A 15,514-nucleotide genomic window follows, 5' to 3' on the forward strand; every position below is an offset into this window, starting at 1 on the left:
CATTTATATGATATACCCAGAATAAGCAAATCCACAGAGGTAGAAAGGAGATTGGTGGTTTCCAGGGGCCGGTGTGAAGGGGGAATGGAGAGTGATTGTTAATGGGTACAGGGTTGTATTTTGGGGTTATGAAAATGTTTTGGAACTAGATAGAGGTCGTGGTTGCCCAACACTGTACATGTTCTAAATGCTGCTGAATTGTATACTTTAAAATGGTAAATTTTACGTTATGTGAATTTTATCTCAATTAAAAAAGGAAAAAAAAACAGTGACCTATACAATTTCCTAGTAGAGGTAGAGTCTAAGAGATCAGGGAAAATCTGGATGTGAGTGGATTAGCTCATTCAGAATAAACCTTAAGATAGGCCATATTTATGCCCCCATGGTCTTCGACCCTCTGCTGAGGGAGAAAAGGGTTTTTGAAAGCTTGATTGGAGGAGTGAATATTATCAGATCCCTAGGATGAAGGGCAAAGAAGTTAGTTTTCATCTGTCAGTTGAAGTTGTATTGATTTGAAAGTTTGCTCCCAGAATCTGGGAGGCTTGTGTGTTTTTAATGTTCAAAGGCTGATGGAGAAAGTGATTGCTGAGATGAGTCTTCTTAAAGTGTGGGAGTTATTTAATGTGAATATAAACAGAAGGATGACCCACAAGGCTGAAGGTTTAGGGACCTGCAGGCAATTGACAGTTAAGTTACATTTAAGCAGCCACGCACCTGGGCGTGGAGACAGAGTGCCCAATCTTGAGGAGGGGGGGTCACGGGGAGGTCATGACCCCATGCCCTCAGTTGGGTGGGCCTTGCAGGAAGGGATGCTAGTGAGAGAGGTTGAAGATAGAGAGACCTCTCTTCTGGAAATTCAGCTTGTGTCATTTTTAAGTTTTTTGGTTTATTATAAGTCTTCCTTGCTGGGCTTTAAACTCCACAAGAGCAGGGACCATGTCTATTACATTTACCACTGTGTGTTCTGCATGCTTGGCACACGGTAGAGGGTTCTCTGTTGACTGACAGCCAGAGGTCACAAGTAAAGCCCCTTGGTGAGGGGTGAATGCTGACAGTAGACCTGCCAAAGGAGGGGTTGGGGTGGGGGAGGGCAAGTCTGTGGGTAAACCTGACAGCACATGGGTGCCAAGAACTGGCTCACTTCACTCAACACTGAGAGGGAGAGACAGTGAGGTCACCAGGGGCTTTCAGGAAGTGATGACACCTGAGCTGAGTCTCAAAAGGAGGACCAAGGGTTAGTGGGTCAGAGACTGGAAAGGCGATTCCTGCAGAGCAAGCAGCATATGCAGGGCCTTCGGGGCCTGACTAGCCCCAGGATTGTGGGGCCACTGCAGGGGGTCAGCCTGGCTGAGGCCTGGCTGGACGGTAAGTCCCTGGAGGGGGTGGCACCGTCAGACCTTGGGCTGCTGAAATACTCTCAGAGAACGGAGCGGAGGGTTGCCTTGATGAACTGACATCGATGATGAGCAGGAAAGAGGGGAAGGGTGTGAGAGCGTTTTCGCAGGTAGAGCCGTTCGGATTTGGTGACTGAGTGCTGCTGTTGGGAGTGAGATGAAAGGAGAAGTCTAGGATAGGGATGATGATGGTGACAAAGACGATGCTTACGGCTAATGTTTGTTGAGGGTGTACGTGCCAGGCACTGTGCTAAGTGTTTCATATACACCACGTCATTTGAGTCTCATCATGAACTATCAAAGCTCATGAGTATATTTTTATACTCATGATACAGATGAGGAAACTGAGACCCAGGGAAGCTGTTACTTGGCCAAGGTCACCAGGTTAGTATGTGGAACAGCCAAGGACAGTCAGACCTAAAGAGCTATGCTCTTAACCACACTCAGTACCGGCTATGCTCCTAGCCACGCTCAGTACCGGCTATACTCTTAGCCACGCTCAGTACCGGCTATGCTCCTAGCCACGCTCAGTACCGGCTATGCTCCTAGCCACGCTCGGTACCGGCTATGCTCCTAGCCACGCTCAGTACCGGCTATGCTCTTAACCACACTCAGTACAGGCTGCAGGGTTTTAGTTTGGGTTGGCCAGGTGATGGCACCACTCCCTCAATCCGAGGAAACAGAAGGAGAAAAATGTTTGATTGGTGGGGAAACGACAAACTGAGCTGAGGACAAGTTGAACTGGAGATGCTCTGGGTTATTCCATGATAACCAACAGTCAAGAGGGCAGCTCTGAAGGGATCCTGCTGGGGGTGCAAGTCATGGGGATGAATAAGACAACCAAGAGCATGAGCATGAGGAGAGAAAAAGGCCAGGGAGGGACCAGGTTCACCAAAGAACCAAATGTGTCCTTTGGATATGGCCATCCGGGAGCAAGATTAGTGCAGCCAGAGGACAGAGGCAAAGTCTTACTATTCTAAGGAAATTGGATGCACAGGGAGGAAAGACGAGTCACCAGAAGGGATCGGGGGAGGGGGGACAGAGAGCTCTTTTTTCTTTCTTTTAATCGTTGAGATGAGAGAGATTTGCAGATGTCACAGGCTACAGAGATGGAACCATTAGAAAGACGAATTTGATAATGAATGGGAGAGGAGAAAAGTGATGGAACGACAACCTTGAGGCAGCTGGAGGGATGAGGTGAGAGCATCAGTCTTCAAAAAGAAAGTGAGTCTTTCTTTTTTTCTTCTTCTGAGTCTAGAGAAAAATATAGGTTTGAATGCACCTTGAACAGGACCCAGGGGCTTTAGAAAGGTAAGAGTTGGCCAACTGCTACAGCTATCATGCTCTACGTCCACTGCCACGTTTGCACAGTGGCCACACTCCCCATGGGTTGCTCGCAGCCAAGACGGAGCATGGCAGGGAAACGATTCCCAGGGAACCCATTCCCGGGAGAGCGGGGCCGACTGCTCAGATGGTTCATCTGGACACAGGGACTCCCCAAAGGCCATGCTGAACCTTCCTCAGGTACATGGCGGTCTCAAGATGCGTTCACCCAATCTTCCCTCCTTCCTTTCTTCTCTTGGGGTCAGCCCTGCATTGCATCTGCTGGCTCCTCCCGCTTTCCTCAGCTCCCTATTTTCTCTCAAGAGTGTCTCTTAATACCATCCTTGTACATTTAGTCCTACTGGCATCTGCTTCTTAGAGGACCCAGACTAACCTAGCCACCCAGGCACACATGGATAAAATCAGAAAGGTTGAGTTAGGGAGACTCGGATCCCTCCGTGGGAGGTGATGAACCTAAGGAGGCTGTGACGGGTCTGCGTGTGAGGGCAAAATGGGCGGTGGGAGTGCAGGGGGGATCCTGGTCACCTTCTCACAGAGGGCTGCAGCTCACTGTTGACTGTCTGCCAGGCACAAGATAGATTCTCAGGAGGTCCAGGCAGATGTGACCACATGAAGATGGGTATGAATACAGACAAATGGATGGGGGCTGGTGGGCACCGGGGGAGAAGCTGAAGGGGTTCCCACCTAATTCTCAGAGAGCAGGAAGTGAGGTCAGCTCTGTGAATATGACCAGTCCACGGGGTGGGACCTTGCAAACTGGAGGTTTGGAACAGCTGCTATGGTGAGAGGGAGGGAGAGACGGCTGACAAAGACTGTAATGAAAAGAGAATGGAGAAGCGGCAGGGGCAGGAAAATGTTTTAGGGCCTTGTAGGCCTTGGGAGGGTCTCTGGATTTTACACTAACTGCTAAAGGGAAACCTTGGAGGGTTTCGAGCTGGGGCCCTACAGAACCGGATCTGTAACTTAGAAGGACATTCTGGATACTGTAGGAGATGAGAATGGATGCAGCAGACCAGTGAGGAGGTTACAGCAGGCATCCAGGCAAGAGATGACATGGCCCAGAGCCGGGCGGGAGCAGTGCAGATGCCGGTAGCTAAGAAAGTTCCCCTCTGATGACTCCTATTCTCTCACTGAAATAAGAAGCAGGGACACTGACATCACCTGAGAGGGGGGCTGGATGGGTAGGTGGGATTGTGCTTTTATCTATATGTTGGAAGGGTAGAAGAAAGAGGCAAAGTTGTTAAAAGATAAGTAATAAAAACTTACTTTAATGTATAAAATAGGTAACTAATGAGTACCTACTGTCTAGCACAAGCAACTCTACTCAATGCTCTGTGGTGACCTAAATGGGAAGGAAATCCAAAAAAGAGGGGATATATGCATACATATAGCTGACTCACTTTGCTGTACAGCAGAAACTAATACAGCATTGTAGAGCAACAATACTCCAATAAAAATTTAAAAAAATAAAAAAACCCTGCGTATTTAAGAAAGAAAGAAGAGGCTTAAATCTTTCATTACATTCCATTTTGAGCATTGGCCATAAGACTTATCTTTGATAGCATAGATTTTTAAAAATCCCTGTATTTTCCTTGATAAGTGATACCTAGCCCCTCCTCCCAGTGAAGTAACCACTTGATTTCTTTGCAATTCATGAACCGCTGCAGTTCCTGTTAGGATGGGGCAGTAGTTACTGATTCCTGTCCACCAGACCTTCCCTGAGTGGTTAGATCTGTAAAATTCATAAGTGTGTGTGTGTGTGTGTGTGTGTGAATGATGATCACAAGCGCTCACACAACACGCAGTATGTATGACAAAACTGCTTTGACAAAGGTTTGCCTTTTTAAACAAAAAGTGTGTCATATATTTTTATTAAATCATAGAAAACTCATTTGTATACAAATTTTTCCACTTTGGGGACAATGGAATATTAAACAGCTGGGTAACAAAACAGTTGAAAGATACATCTCACTTTAAGCAGAGACAAATTTTAAGTCGTCACATTTATTTAAAAAAAATGTTGAAATAATCAGTAACAGGTTATTGGCTTTTTTCACCTTTGGGTCAGAGGAATAGTATCTCTTATAAAGCCCCAATTCTCTTTAAGGATGCTTTTCATTACTCAAACCAACCATGAGTTTAAAAAGGTGATTAACTTGAAGTTTTAATACAAAATCAATTTCTTTTTCCCAACCATGGACTTTTAGGGTATTGTAAATGCCGAATTTCAGGACAGGGTCTCCTTTCACAGGACCTATTATGCTTCTTTTCTACAACAGCAAATGTGTATAATGGTACAGAATATATTTCAGAATAAGTTAAATATTAAGACATACAGTATGGCAATAATGTCCTACTTTTCTTTCTACCATGTAAATTCAAAAGTTCATCCTAATCTTACACATTTATAAAAGGGTGAAGACTGAGGGATCCAGTGATAATGAAAATGCACAACCACCATCAGGACCACATTCTCTAAACACTCTGGCTGAATATATACAAATGGTCCTGCCAGAGTCATGCCTGCGTTTGTTCCACAGGGGATCTAAATGAACAGACGCTGAAGGTCACCAAACAAAAATGGGCAGTGGTTTTGCAGTTTAGGTTGTCACTTGTTCTGCTTTTGAGCAGAGACCCAGAGGTCACACTGTGACATGTCTGCACTCACCACAAACACTCACAGAACATAAACACAAATTAAATATTAGCAAACATTTTAAATTAAATTGAAGACCACTATTTTTAAGTGCATGAAGTATTTCCCCCTAGCTTCTTAACGCGTGTTACAGAGCGAGAACTAAGATCCTGGGTAACATTTGTGTTCCTACGTATTAGAGGCCAACGTGCTTCCTTTGAGAACTCCCTGGAGTAACACATGAGATCTTCAGGGGGACAAAAGGCAATTCTCCAATCTAAATGGAGGGATAGTCTCAAACAGTCATTTTCCCAAACTCCAGTTTGGACTTCAGACTCATTAAAGCAGGAACTCAAAAATGTGATCTTTGGGAGTGGCTCCTGGTGTCACCCGTGGTGACAGTCTGTGTCCCGGGACACTTGACTGACCCTTAATACTACAAGCCTCACTTCAAGCTGCCCCCAGGTCCTGGGACCCTGCTGTCAACTTGCAGACCTGGAGCTCTCCCAGGGAATGTGTAAACAAATCTGGGGAAAACCACGTTTCTGCAAGTTTTTGTTATGTCAGTGGTAAACCTCCTGGGCTAAGAAAAATAATAGGAAACGCCACCCCAATGGCAACTTCTCACGAGGCTCGTCTTCTGCTCATCCTGCTGTCGAAGACTATGAAGTCAACTCAAATATTCTTCGCTTCGCTTGCCACAAATGGTAACTAAACAGAGTTAGAAGCTTTTCTTTGGACTACCTGATTCCTGAATTACGACAAATGCTTATCTGAGCAAACGTGGCCCACTACCTCGTTACTGGAGGTGACTTGGAGAGGAGGCTAGGCTTTTGTGCAGGTTGGGATTCTGGCTGTGTCTGTTTCGACTTCGAACAGACGAGAACATGGTGTTGCAGCCCGGGACTTTGCACTTGTGGAGCTGGCGGAGGTGCACAGTTTTGTAGTGAGCCCTGAAGGTCCCTTTATTACTGTACGTCTTTTGGCAGAGGTGACATGTTATGGGCAGCCCAGACGGCAGGCTGGCAAGGCTCTGGTCAGCCTTCTCCATCAGGACGCAGATGGGATAGTCATCCTCCCCGGGGACCAGGCTCGCCCCTTCACAGTTGCCGTCGCTGTCCTCCATGAGCATGGTGCCTTCCTCGCTTGCCCCGTCTGAGTCCCAGGAGGAATGGCTGCTACTCTCCGATTTCATGCTCGAGGTAGTACTCAAATCCAGGATGGTGCCCTCGCTTGGCGGACCGGAGGTGTAGCTCTCCAGGCCGGCGCTGTGGACTTGGGCTACTGGGTAAACCAGGCTGCCCGTCCGACTTGTTCCCTTGAAGATGACAGATGTCGGGGAGGTTTGCTGTGTGAAAGCCACACCCTGACAGGCCTCCTTAGCCATATCTTTCAACAAGTAAGCTGCACGGAAATGGTCTTCACCGCTCTCCAACACTTCTTGAGTCAACACTTTTTGGTGGAGGTTTAGGTTTGAACTGTGTCTACAAGAGTGAAAAGACGGTTAGCAATGGGTTGGGCTGTTGTTTCTGGTGTGTTAAAGACAGCCTTCATTCTGAGTAGAGACGCTAGGCAGATACCAGGAAAGCTTGTGGCATGAGAGAAGTGATACAGTGTGTGTGTGGTGGACACTGTCCACTGCCGTTCACTACTTGTCACAAGTTAGCATTTGACCAGAAAGGTCAACAGAATATGTAGTTCTCTTCAGTTTCCACGATCTGATTGACACGTAAGTTCTGGTACCTCATCTTTAGAGAATGGCTGGGCTACTTCAGTTAGGCCAGTTCAACTGGGACACTGGAACCAGGAGATCCCAGAAGAAAACGGGTCACAGACAATAAGGAACTAAGCAGAGGACTTTATTTCAATGCAACCGGGAAATATTATCTTCTAGAGCTGCACTGTCCAGTATGACAGCTACTCATAAGTGTATGAGCACCTGAAAGGTGGCTATGACATATACTGAAACGATAATATTTTGGATAGGCTGAGTGAAATAAAATACGTTACTAACACTTACTTCTCTTGTTTCTTTTTACTTTTTTAATGTGGCTACCAGAAAATTTAAAATTTCCTATGTGGCTTGCATGGTGGTCTAGAGTATTTGCATACACACCCCCACGCAAGTTCTACAGGTGTGATAATCTGGCTAGAAATTGTATGTGTGTGCATGAGTGTGTGTGTGGGGTGTGCACATGTGTGTGTGCTAAATTTAGTTCATATCTGCAACATTTCACTATATACCAGACAGAAATCTTGCAAATGCAGCACTGTGAGCACACTGCCAATCATCTACCCAATGATTACTCCTAAAGGGCAGATAATAAGTATCCATTATGACACATGCCTTTTACTCATAAGGTATCATTTGGATGTAACTTGTCAATCAATGTCGGCCTTGCTCAGAGATCCCCTAACTACTGATGAGCAAAAACACCCCTTACCAGAGGGTACAATCTTAAAGGTGATTGGAGATTATTCCAAACAGGGAAGATACCTCCCCCAACACAGATCAGAAGGCATGCCAGGGTCAAACTGGGAAAAACACCCTCACCTAAATGACAAGGAATCAAATTTTCTCTTCTAAATCTCCAAGGACATATGGAAGGGGTGTTACTCATAACATGTATCAAATTTACTTCTGAACTTCTTTTTAATCCTCTTATACATTCTTTTCTTGGGACATAATCAGAATTATACTCCCAGATCACCCACTTTGCAAGCAGCTCTTCTCAGCTGCAACTCTACCCTGTGATTATGTCAGCACCCTGGGTTGAAGGGGCAGGTATGTCTCGGCAGAAAACCAGACATTAGATTGACATACAGGTTCCAGTATACACAAGTGGTCAAAAAAAACGTCTGACAAACACATTTACTGGAAGACCTTGCACAGAAAGGTCCCTGATGCAACAAAGCAAACCTCTGGGCCCTTTCTTTGCTCAATCCTGAGGATCCCATGAACACCAAGAGCTAACATGTGGGAAGCCCTCTCTCCTCCTTAACCATCCTCAGAGGGTTAGATGCACTTCCCAAGGTGCCATGTCCCCTGAGACCAGTGAGTACCACAGCTTCAAAAACCCTGTGGACCACGTGCCAGGCTTTCTGTTTGCAGGACTAATGCTGTGCCTACTGCCCAGGTCTGCATTTCTTCCCTTCAACCTCTACACCTCCCCCTCCAACTCTTCCCTCCCGTTTGTGACTATTTAGATAAGCTGAGACCAGTGGTTTTCAAATTGCGGTCTGGGTACCCCTAGTGGTCCCTGAGATCCTTTCAGGATGTCCCTCAAGTCAGACTCCTTTCATGATGATACTAAGACATTGTTTTCCCTTTTCAGGCTCATCCTCTCACTAGTGTGGAGTGGAGTTTTCCAGAGGCTACGTAACCTGTGATATTGCAACAGATTGAATGCAGAAGCTGGTATGAGAACCCAGTCGTCTTCTACCAGACCAGACATTAAAGATATTTGCAAAATGTAAAACAAAGCCACTTCTCACTAAGTTTTTGATCCAGAAAATGTAGTTATTTTTCATAAAAATGTAATGGTAACGTATAATAGGTTTTTTAAGTGATGTGATACATATTTTTTCAATTTTAATTTCTAATACAGTAAATATTGATAGATATAAACCCAAATAGACAAAAGTTCTTGAGGGTCTTGAGGTTTTAAGAATTTGTAAAGGGGCTGTGAGACCAAAACTTCTGCAAGCTGCTGGATTAGACAGAACTCCTCTGGGAAACCATCCCTAACTTCTCAGAGAGTTTGGTTAGGCGCCCTCCCATGTGCCTGTAACAGAATACCCCCGCTTCTAGCAGCCACCACCTTCAGCTGTAATCACCTGCTTACTGCTCTGTCTTCCCCACTGGCCTTCGTGGGCAGGAACTGTGTCTAGAGCACCTAACACAGAAGGTTATTAACTATTTGTTGGCTAAGTATCCACAGTGCTGTCCTCGTCCCTTTGTGATGGGTCCTAGGAACTGCTGTTGGCAGTAGCAGTGGCTTGAAGAGAGGACATCAGTTATCATTACAGCCATGCAAGTCTCATCTCTGACTCAGAAAAATGGTGGTGGGCCCAGGATTGCTCACAAAGTCCTGTTTAAAATAGTATCATTTTAATCACAGATTCTAGGGAAAATGCAGTCCAAGTTCTAGACTACTAGAATTAGTGGTTTACATTTAGAACGAAAGATGTTTTCCTGTGGTGGGGCAGGAGGTTTGCATCACAAAGAGGTTCCAAAATAAGAAAATGTTAAATATATGAAAAATAAATATAAATAGTATCTGAAATTCAATATGTCTTCTAATTTAGTAGACAATGTAGGTCAGAACAGTATCATAAATATCAAGGATAACCTGACCGATATGACTATCTCTTCTTTATAACGACAGCTTATTCATGATCGAACACCCTTCTTGGAGGGTGGAGGAGGGGCACTGGCTCACTAATTTGGGTATCTTGGTGGTTTGGTGCAACATCCAGCAACAGAAACAGGAATTTTAACTAATATCACCCCTGCCGTATCCTCTCTGCTCAAGACAATGTGTGTGTTCTTAGGAGCCCTGTCCAGGAATGTGTGTGGGAGTCTATACATTTTCACCCTCTTAATAAATTAGGTGCTACAACTTGGACTGGGGCAATGGTGGTGTTGAGCTGCTCGAAGTCAAGCTTGTTTGAGTGAATGTAACATTTTGATATTCTGTGAACCATTTAGCATCCACAATGCTGCATTTCATCAGTGAGCTGGTTCTCTCCTTAAAGCCTCCTGGGGTCATCTTTTGGTAAGCTTCCTCTTCCCTTTACAGGCTGGGGAGGAAGGCGACCTGAAGAGTGGTTATGTGACTCAAGTTCATTAAGAAAAGCACAAGTAAGATAGTAACGCCAGTGCTGTGTCCCCAGAGCGATGAGAGATACTCTATACCCGGGCGCTCTGTACAAACAGTCTGACTCTGTGTGGTGGGGTCATGAAAACCCGGCACTGAAAGACTTCTCATCTTTGAACCATACATCACAGACACTGAAATAACCTGTTAATTGCCTTTACTCTTTGATATCTTAGTATTTCAAAAATCTTCAATCAGGCAGCTATTCTTCCTTTCAAAAATAGTGGTTAAATAGAAATCGGAGAAAACGTTTCATTCTGTGGACTTCATAGTGTGAAATGAAAATCAGAGAAGTTTTCGGGAGCTACAATCCTAACTTTAAAAGCTCCCCCGCTTCCTCCCCCTTTATTGTGTGAACTAGTTCATGACGCCTTATCCCAAACCCTTGGGGCCAGATGTTTCTGAATCCAGAATTTCTCAGGCTTTAAAAAGGCAGAATGATGCATATACTGTCATATCGTGGCAATGCCCCCATAATAAATCCATTAACATTTCTGTATGGAATATATAGTAAAAAAATCCACACAAAGGGAGATTTAAAAAGATTAAAATAGCCTCACATCATTTCAGGTCAGATTTTGTGGCTAAATGAGTTTAAGTTCTGGAATTGAAAATCCAGGAATCTGGATCTATAGAACACCGTTTCTCAATCTGTGGTCCCTGGAATAGCATCAGTGTCCCCTGGGAACTTAGCAATGCAAACTCTCACATCTCGTCCCAGACCAAGTGAAGCAGAAATTCTAGGGGGAGGGCTCAGAAATCTGTTTTAACAACCCTCCAGGTGACTCAGAGGCATGCTAAAGTTTAAGAACCACTGCCTTGGAAGAAAGGATTGCCACCAGACGTCTTACCTGTCTCTGCTCCTGCGGGAGGGGAATGTGGCCTTACAGCCCTCCAGCGTGCACGTGTGCGTTTCTTTGGCATGCATGTTCTTGTGATGCATCTTCACACCGCAAGCGTTTTTAAAAGTCTTCTTGCAGATGTCACACTGGAAGCGATTTTCCTCCTTCGGCCTCGCTAATGTGTGCTGACCTGAGTGCTCCAGCTCTTTGGAATCTTCAAAACAAGGAAAAGCCATCCCCCGGCTGGACAAAGCACTGAGGAGGCCCCCAGCCAGAAGGCGCTGCTGCAGTTTGACGTAGTCAGGAAAAGGGACACAGGGCTCCACCCCGGGGGTGAGGTGAGATTCACGGCCACCATCCTCCCCGTCCCGTGGCACCACGGTCAGCACTGACTTCTGCCCAGTCTCCCTCTCCGAGTTGTATGTGGCCTGCTCGGGGGTTTGGCGGAGGGCTCCGCTGGACTCGATCGCCGGTTTGAGATGGCAGGGCCTCTCTCCTTCAGGACCAGGCTTCCCTAAGCTTCCCAACGGGGCTCTGTCTGACCGGGGGCTGCAGGCCTCCAGCTCGTCTTCACTGACCACCTGCAGGGGCATGTCTTCATCTGAGCTGAGAGTGTGCCTCTTCTCATCCGCTATCTCCACAGCCTCCTTCTCTATTTTGATGGGCATACTGGACTTCCGCGATTTCTTCTTGGGCAGGGCATCAAATGGCATCTCGTTGGAAACCAGTTGTTCTGGGATTGAAGAGGACAGCAGAGGGAGGGAAGGTAGCATCCCAGGTGTGTTTGCTAGCTCAGCCGGGGTGGCCGGACTGCGGTAGAAAGGAAGGACCGGCTGGACCGTCTTCAGGTTGGGAAAAAGCACTCCGTTTTGGCCAATGCTTGGGAAGGCTGGCTGGCTCCGGGAATCCTCCCCTGAACCAGTGTAGCCAGGGAAAGGTCGACAGTCTGGAGAAGTCACCCTGAAACCGGGGCGCTTATAGCTCTCAGAGGCAGCCAGGTTCAGGCTGTTCCTCAGGTCTTTGTCCCTGTTGTTTCTGTTCATTGGCATGTGCAGCCGGGGGTTGGGGTTGGCGCTGTGGCGGTTCCGGCTCCTCAGGGAGCTGAACACCATGTTACAGCCTTCGATGGTGCACTTGTGCTTGATCTTCAAGTGGACGGCATTGTAGTGGATCTTGAGGGTGCCTTTGTCGTAGAAGGTCTTCTCACACGCTGTACAGAACACCCGGCCCTTCTTTGTGCCGAGGCTGTTCCTCTCGGACTTCACTTTGCCCTCTGGGGACAACTGTGTCCTTTCGAGCTTTGTGATGATGTTGTATGAGCTGGAGTCACTTAAATGGGCACTGTCTTCCTTTTTAGTAACAGGACCTGGACAGTTTAGACACTGCTCTTTTTCAACCTGAAATGGGGTGGAACTGGAAGTTAAGAAGCTGCTGTTGGGGAAGGGTCCGTGGATTTCCTGTTTGGGGTCCTGACTTTGGTCCTGACCCTGCTCCAGCACATATGGTTCGGGCACTGACCCTATCAGTGCGGGAGGCACGGGGTTGAAGAACTGGAAGGGCAGCATGAAGGTCATGTTGTTTATGAGGTTCTCAAAGGGGTGTATACTGCCGGGGTTTCCTTTGTCTACAGGAGGGGGGAGGCTGGCACTCCGGTGGCTGCAGCTCTCGATGAAAGCCCTGATATCTACGTTCGCCGTGGAGGGCGGGATGATGATGGACTGCTCTTCCTTCTCTTGAATTACCATGAGCTCAACGATAGACTTGGTCTCTCCAAAACGAAGGAACTGCTGCAAGGTGGCCAGCTCTTCCTCACTGGTCATGATGCTCCAGTGATCCAACACCTTTCCTGATGAATCCTAAACCCAAACCAGAATTAAAAAGGCCAATTAATTGACTATTCCTTACTCTTTTCTCTAAGAAAGGAACCACGTATGTGGTCAGGGCCTCCACCAGCACCACAGGGCACTTTTGTACATATTAGAAAAAGACACCCCTGTGAGCCCAAGGCTTGATGAGTTCAGCCCTCGCTCACCCCACTGTCCTAGGACAGAAACTCTGTGCAGAAAATAAACTGCACAAAGGTAAGCAGTGGTCCAGAAGAGAGAAATAAAATGATATCACTCAAGCCTAAGGGAAGTTTGGTGATTATTTTCCATCTTATTTCAAACCAACTGGTTGTCCTGCATCAGGCATAATTTTCCTCCACTAAAATTAAAATATGTATCATTTGAACAATAGTAGCTTCTTTATCTAAAGAGTATAGATGAGGCAATCAGGCCTAGATATAGTTCAAGTATTTATTCGCTGCAAGTTTAATAATCTTTCCCAAGCAACTAACATTGAAAAACAAATGAACCTGTATTGATCTATTGCCTGTGTTCACAAAGCAGAGCTGTAATTACACTGGAGTGTTGGAGATCTTTCAAACTCTAGCAAGGCCTAACTTTTCCCAAAACTACAATAAATATTTTATCACAGAACATGTATTTGATGGCCTACTGAGATTTTTCACAGTGCATGTAAGAGTTCTGAAGATGATGAGGAATGTAACATCATAAATTTTTCATGCACTAGAGGTTCAAGGTAATTGATTCCATATTTTTAATCCTAACACTAGAAAGCAAGATTATTAGGATCATTAAATATTGATCTATGTCATAATGTAAGATCATAATGCTGCTCTACATAAAAGGTGGTTTCTAGCCTGCTGGGGGTCCTGCACTCGAGGTGAGCAAACATGTTTCCAGAGGAAGACTGGAGGCATTGTCAGAGTTCGAAAGAAGTGGGTTCAAATTCTCAGTCTGCTGCATACAAGCTGAGTGACTTCAGCAAGATTTAGAAGCACTCAGTCTCTGGTTTTCCAACTGGAAAATGGGGATAATCTACCTACCTTGTGAGATTACTGGAAGAGGGTCTAAGTCAATAAATGGCTGTTATTAGTGTTTGTTTCAGGGTTATGGCCCAGCTGAGATAGACTGAAGTGTATGTTAGTCTTGGAAATAACATTCATCCGCCCATTTCGTTGAAATTTTTATCAAAGTTAGCTGACATTTTCTAGTGTAGTGACAAGAAATAAAATGTTGTAGCTGTTTCATATGTCAGAGAAATGATAGAATTCACACCAGGGAATATGTTCTTTGCTGTTGAAACACCTTGATAGCCTCTCTGGATAGGAAGCATAAGGCCTACCCCCCACAGTATGGTACAGAAAAAGAGGCACAACACTCTGCAAAGGAAAGAGATGAGAGAAGGGCCGAAAGGCATGGAATGATGGAGAGACGTAGAGAAAATGCGAGGAGGCCAAAAGGAACTGGAGAGGCAGAGAGAGAATGAGCCAGAGCATGCAAAGAGAAATATCACAAGGTGATGGAGCCTGGGAAGGAAAATTGGCAGTAGGATGGATGGCAGAGGGCTTTAAAGAACAGGAAGGTGTGGCATGAAATTGTAACTGTTTGCTGTGCGGTTCTGCAATGTAAGTTCCCTTCCTCAACCCCAAACTCTCAGTAAAATCTGAAACATGATGTCTTGTGTCAGTAAATAGTTTGAGGATAATAAAAGAAACGGAGGCATCACCAAGGATGGGGCAAATGGCTGACTGTGGAAGAGCTGGCTGAGTGAAACCTAAAGCAGAGAATATGTAATGCTCCCGCATCCTCAAGTCTTACAGATACCTTGAGGAAAGGCACTGGATTTCACCCAGAACATGAGGTAGGGCTTAAGACATTAGAAATAACTATGAAAGGGAAGGATGACTACCAATGGCTGTAGCACTGTAGGCAACGGGGTTACATCAGTTCCAAGGACAGGAGCTTCGGAAGACATTCTAGGAGAACAGTGCCCATGGTCCCCATACCTGCAGCACGTATCCACGGATGTAATCCTGGAGGGTCCAGTCCAAGGCATGGAGGATCTGGAGGACCTCATCTTGCTTCAACACACTGAAGAGTCGGTCCAGTAGGATTTTCAGGCGAACAGGGATGGCCTGGGTCCCATACAGCATGAGGCTGCTAATATCAAACACCACGTTGGACTGGACAATCTCCACCTGGCTTGTTGGATACACGGGGGGAATCCTTAGCTTACTTAGAGCTGAAAAAGTGAATTGAAGAAATATTTTTTTTCAAGATTCTACTTTTAAGAGAAACACTGCACAGACGTAGGTTAGCGCTAACTCTCAGTTATTTGTTCCAGTAGAAAAACCACAAATATGCAAACAATTAATAATCTTAATAGCTATCTGGCTCCAAGTTATTCTCAGGAACTTCTAAAATGAAATGGACTAGCCTGAGAGGCTTCTTTTCTCCCTTTCCTGTGGCATGCCTAAGGAGTAAAACAGCCGCAAGTAGGGACCGTGCACGGAAAACAGGTAAAAACGAAGGCGGCAGGTGCATGATCAAGAGGATGGAAAACCAGGAAGCA

General features: G+C 45.8%; 1 protein-coding gene across 1 annotated transcript in view; it reads right to left on the bottom strand.

Annotated features, from left to right (window-relative positions):
• Positions 1-6,172: 6,172 nt before the first annotated feature.
• BNC1 (basonuclin zinc finger protein 1) overlaps positions 6,173-15,514 on the bottom strand; it is a gene marked incomplete at both ends in the record, with an annotated part of 30,045 nt that continues 20,703 nt past the window's right edge. Inside the window, 3 exons of the mRNA XM_082847871.1 lie at positions 6,173-6,857; positions 11,105-12,951; positions 14,949-15,184. Coding sequence (XP_082703997.1) covers positions 6,173-6,857; positions 11,105-12,951; positions 14,949-15,184 — 2,768 coding nt within the window. The remainder of the gene's footprint in view (positions 6,858-11,104; positions 12,952-14,948; positions 15,185-15,514) is intronic.

The sequence above is a fragment of the Leucopleurus acutus genome (genome assembly GCF_964270905.1).
Source record: "Leucopleurus acutus genome assembly, chromosome: 1".
NCBI classification, from domain to species: domain Eukaryota; kingdom Metazoa; phylum Chordata; class Mammalia; order Artiodactyla; family Delphinidae; genus Leucopleurus; species Leucopleurus acutus.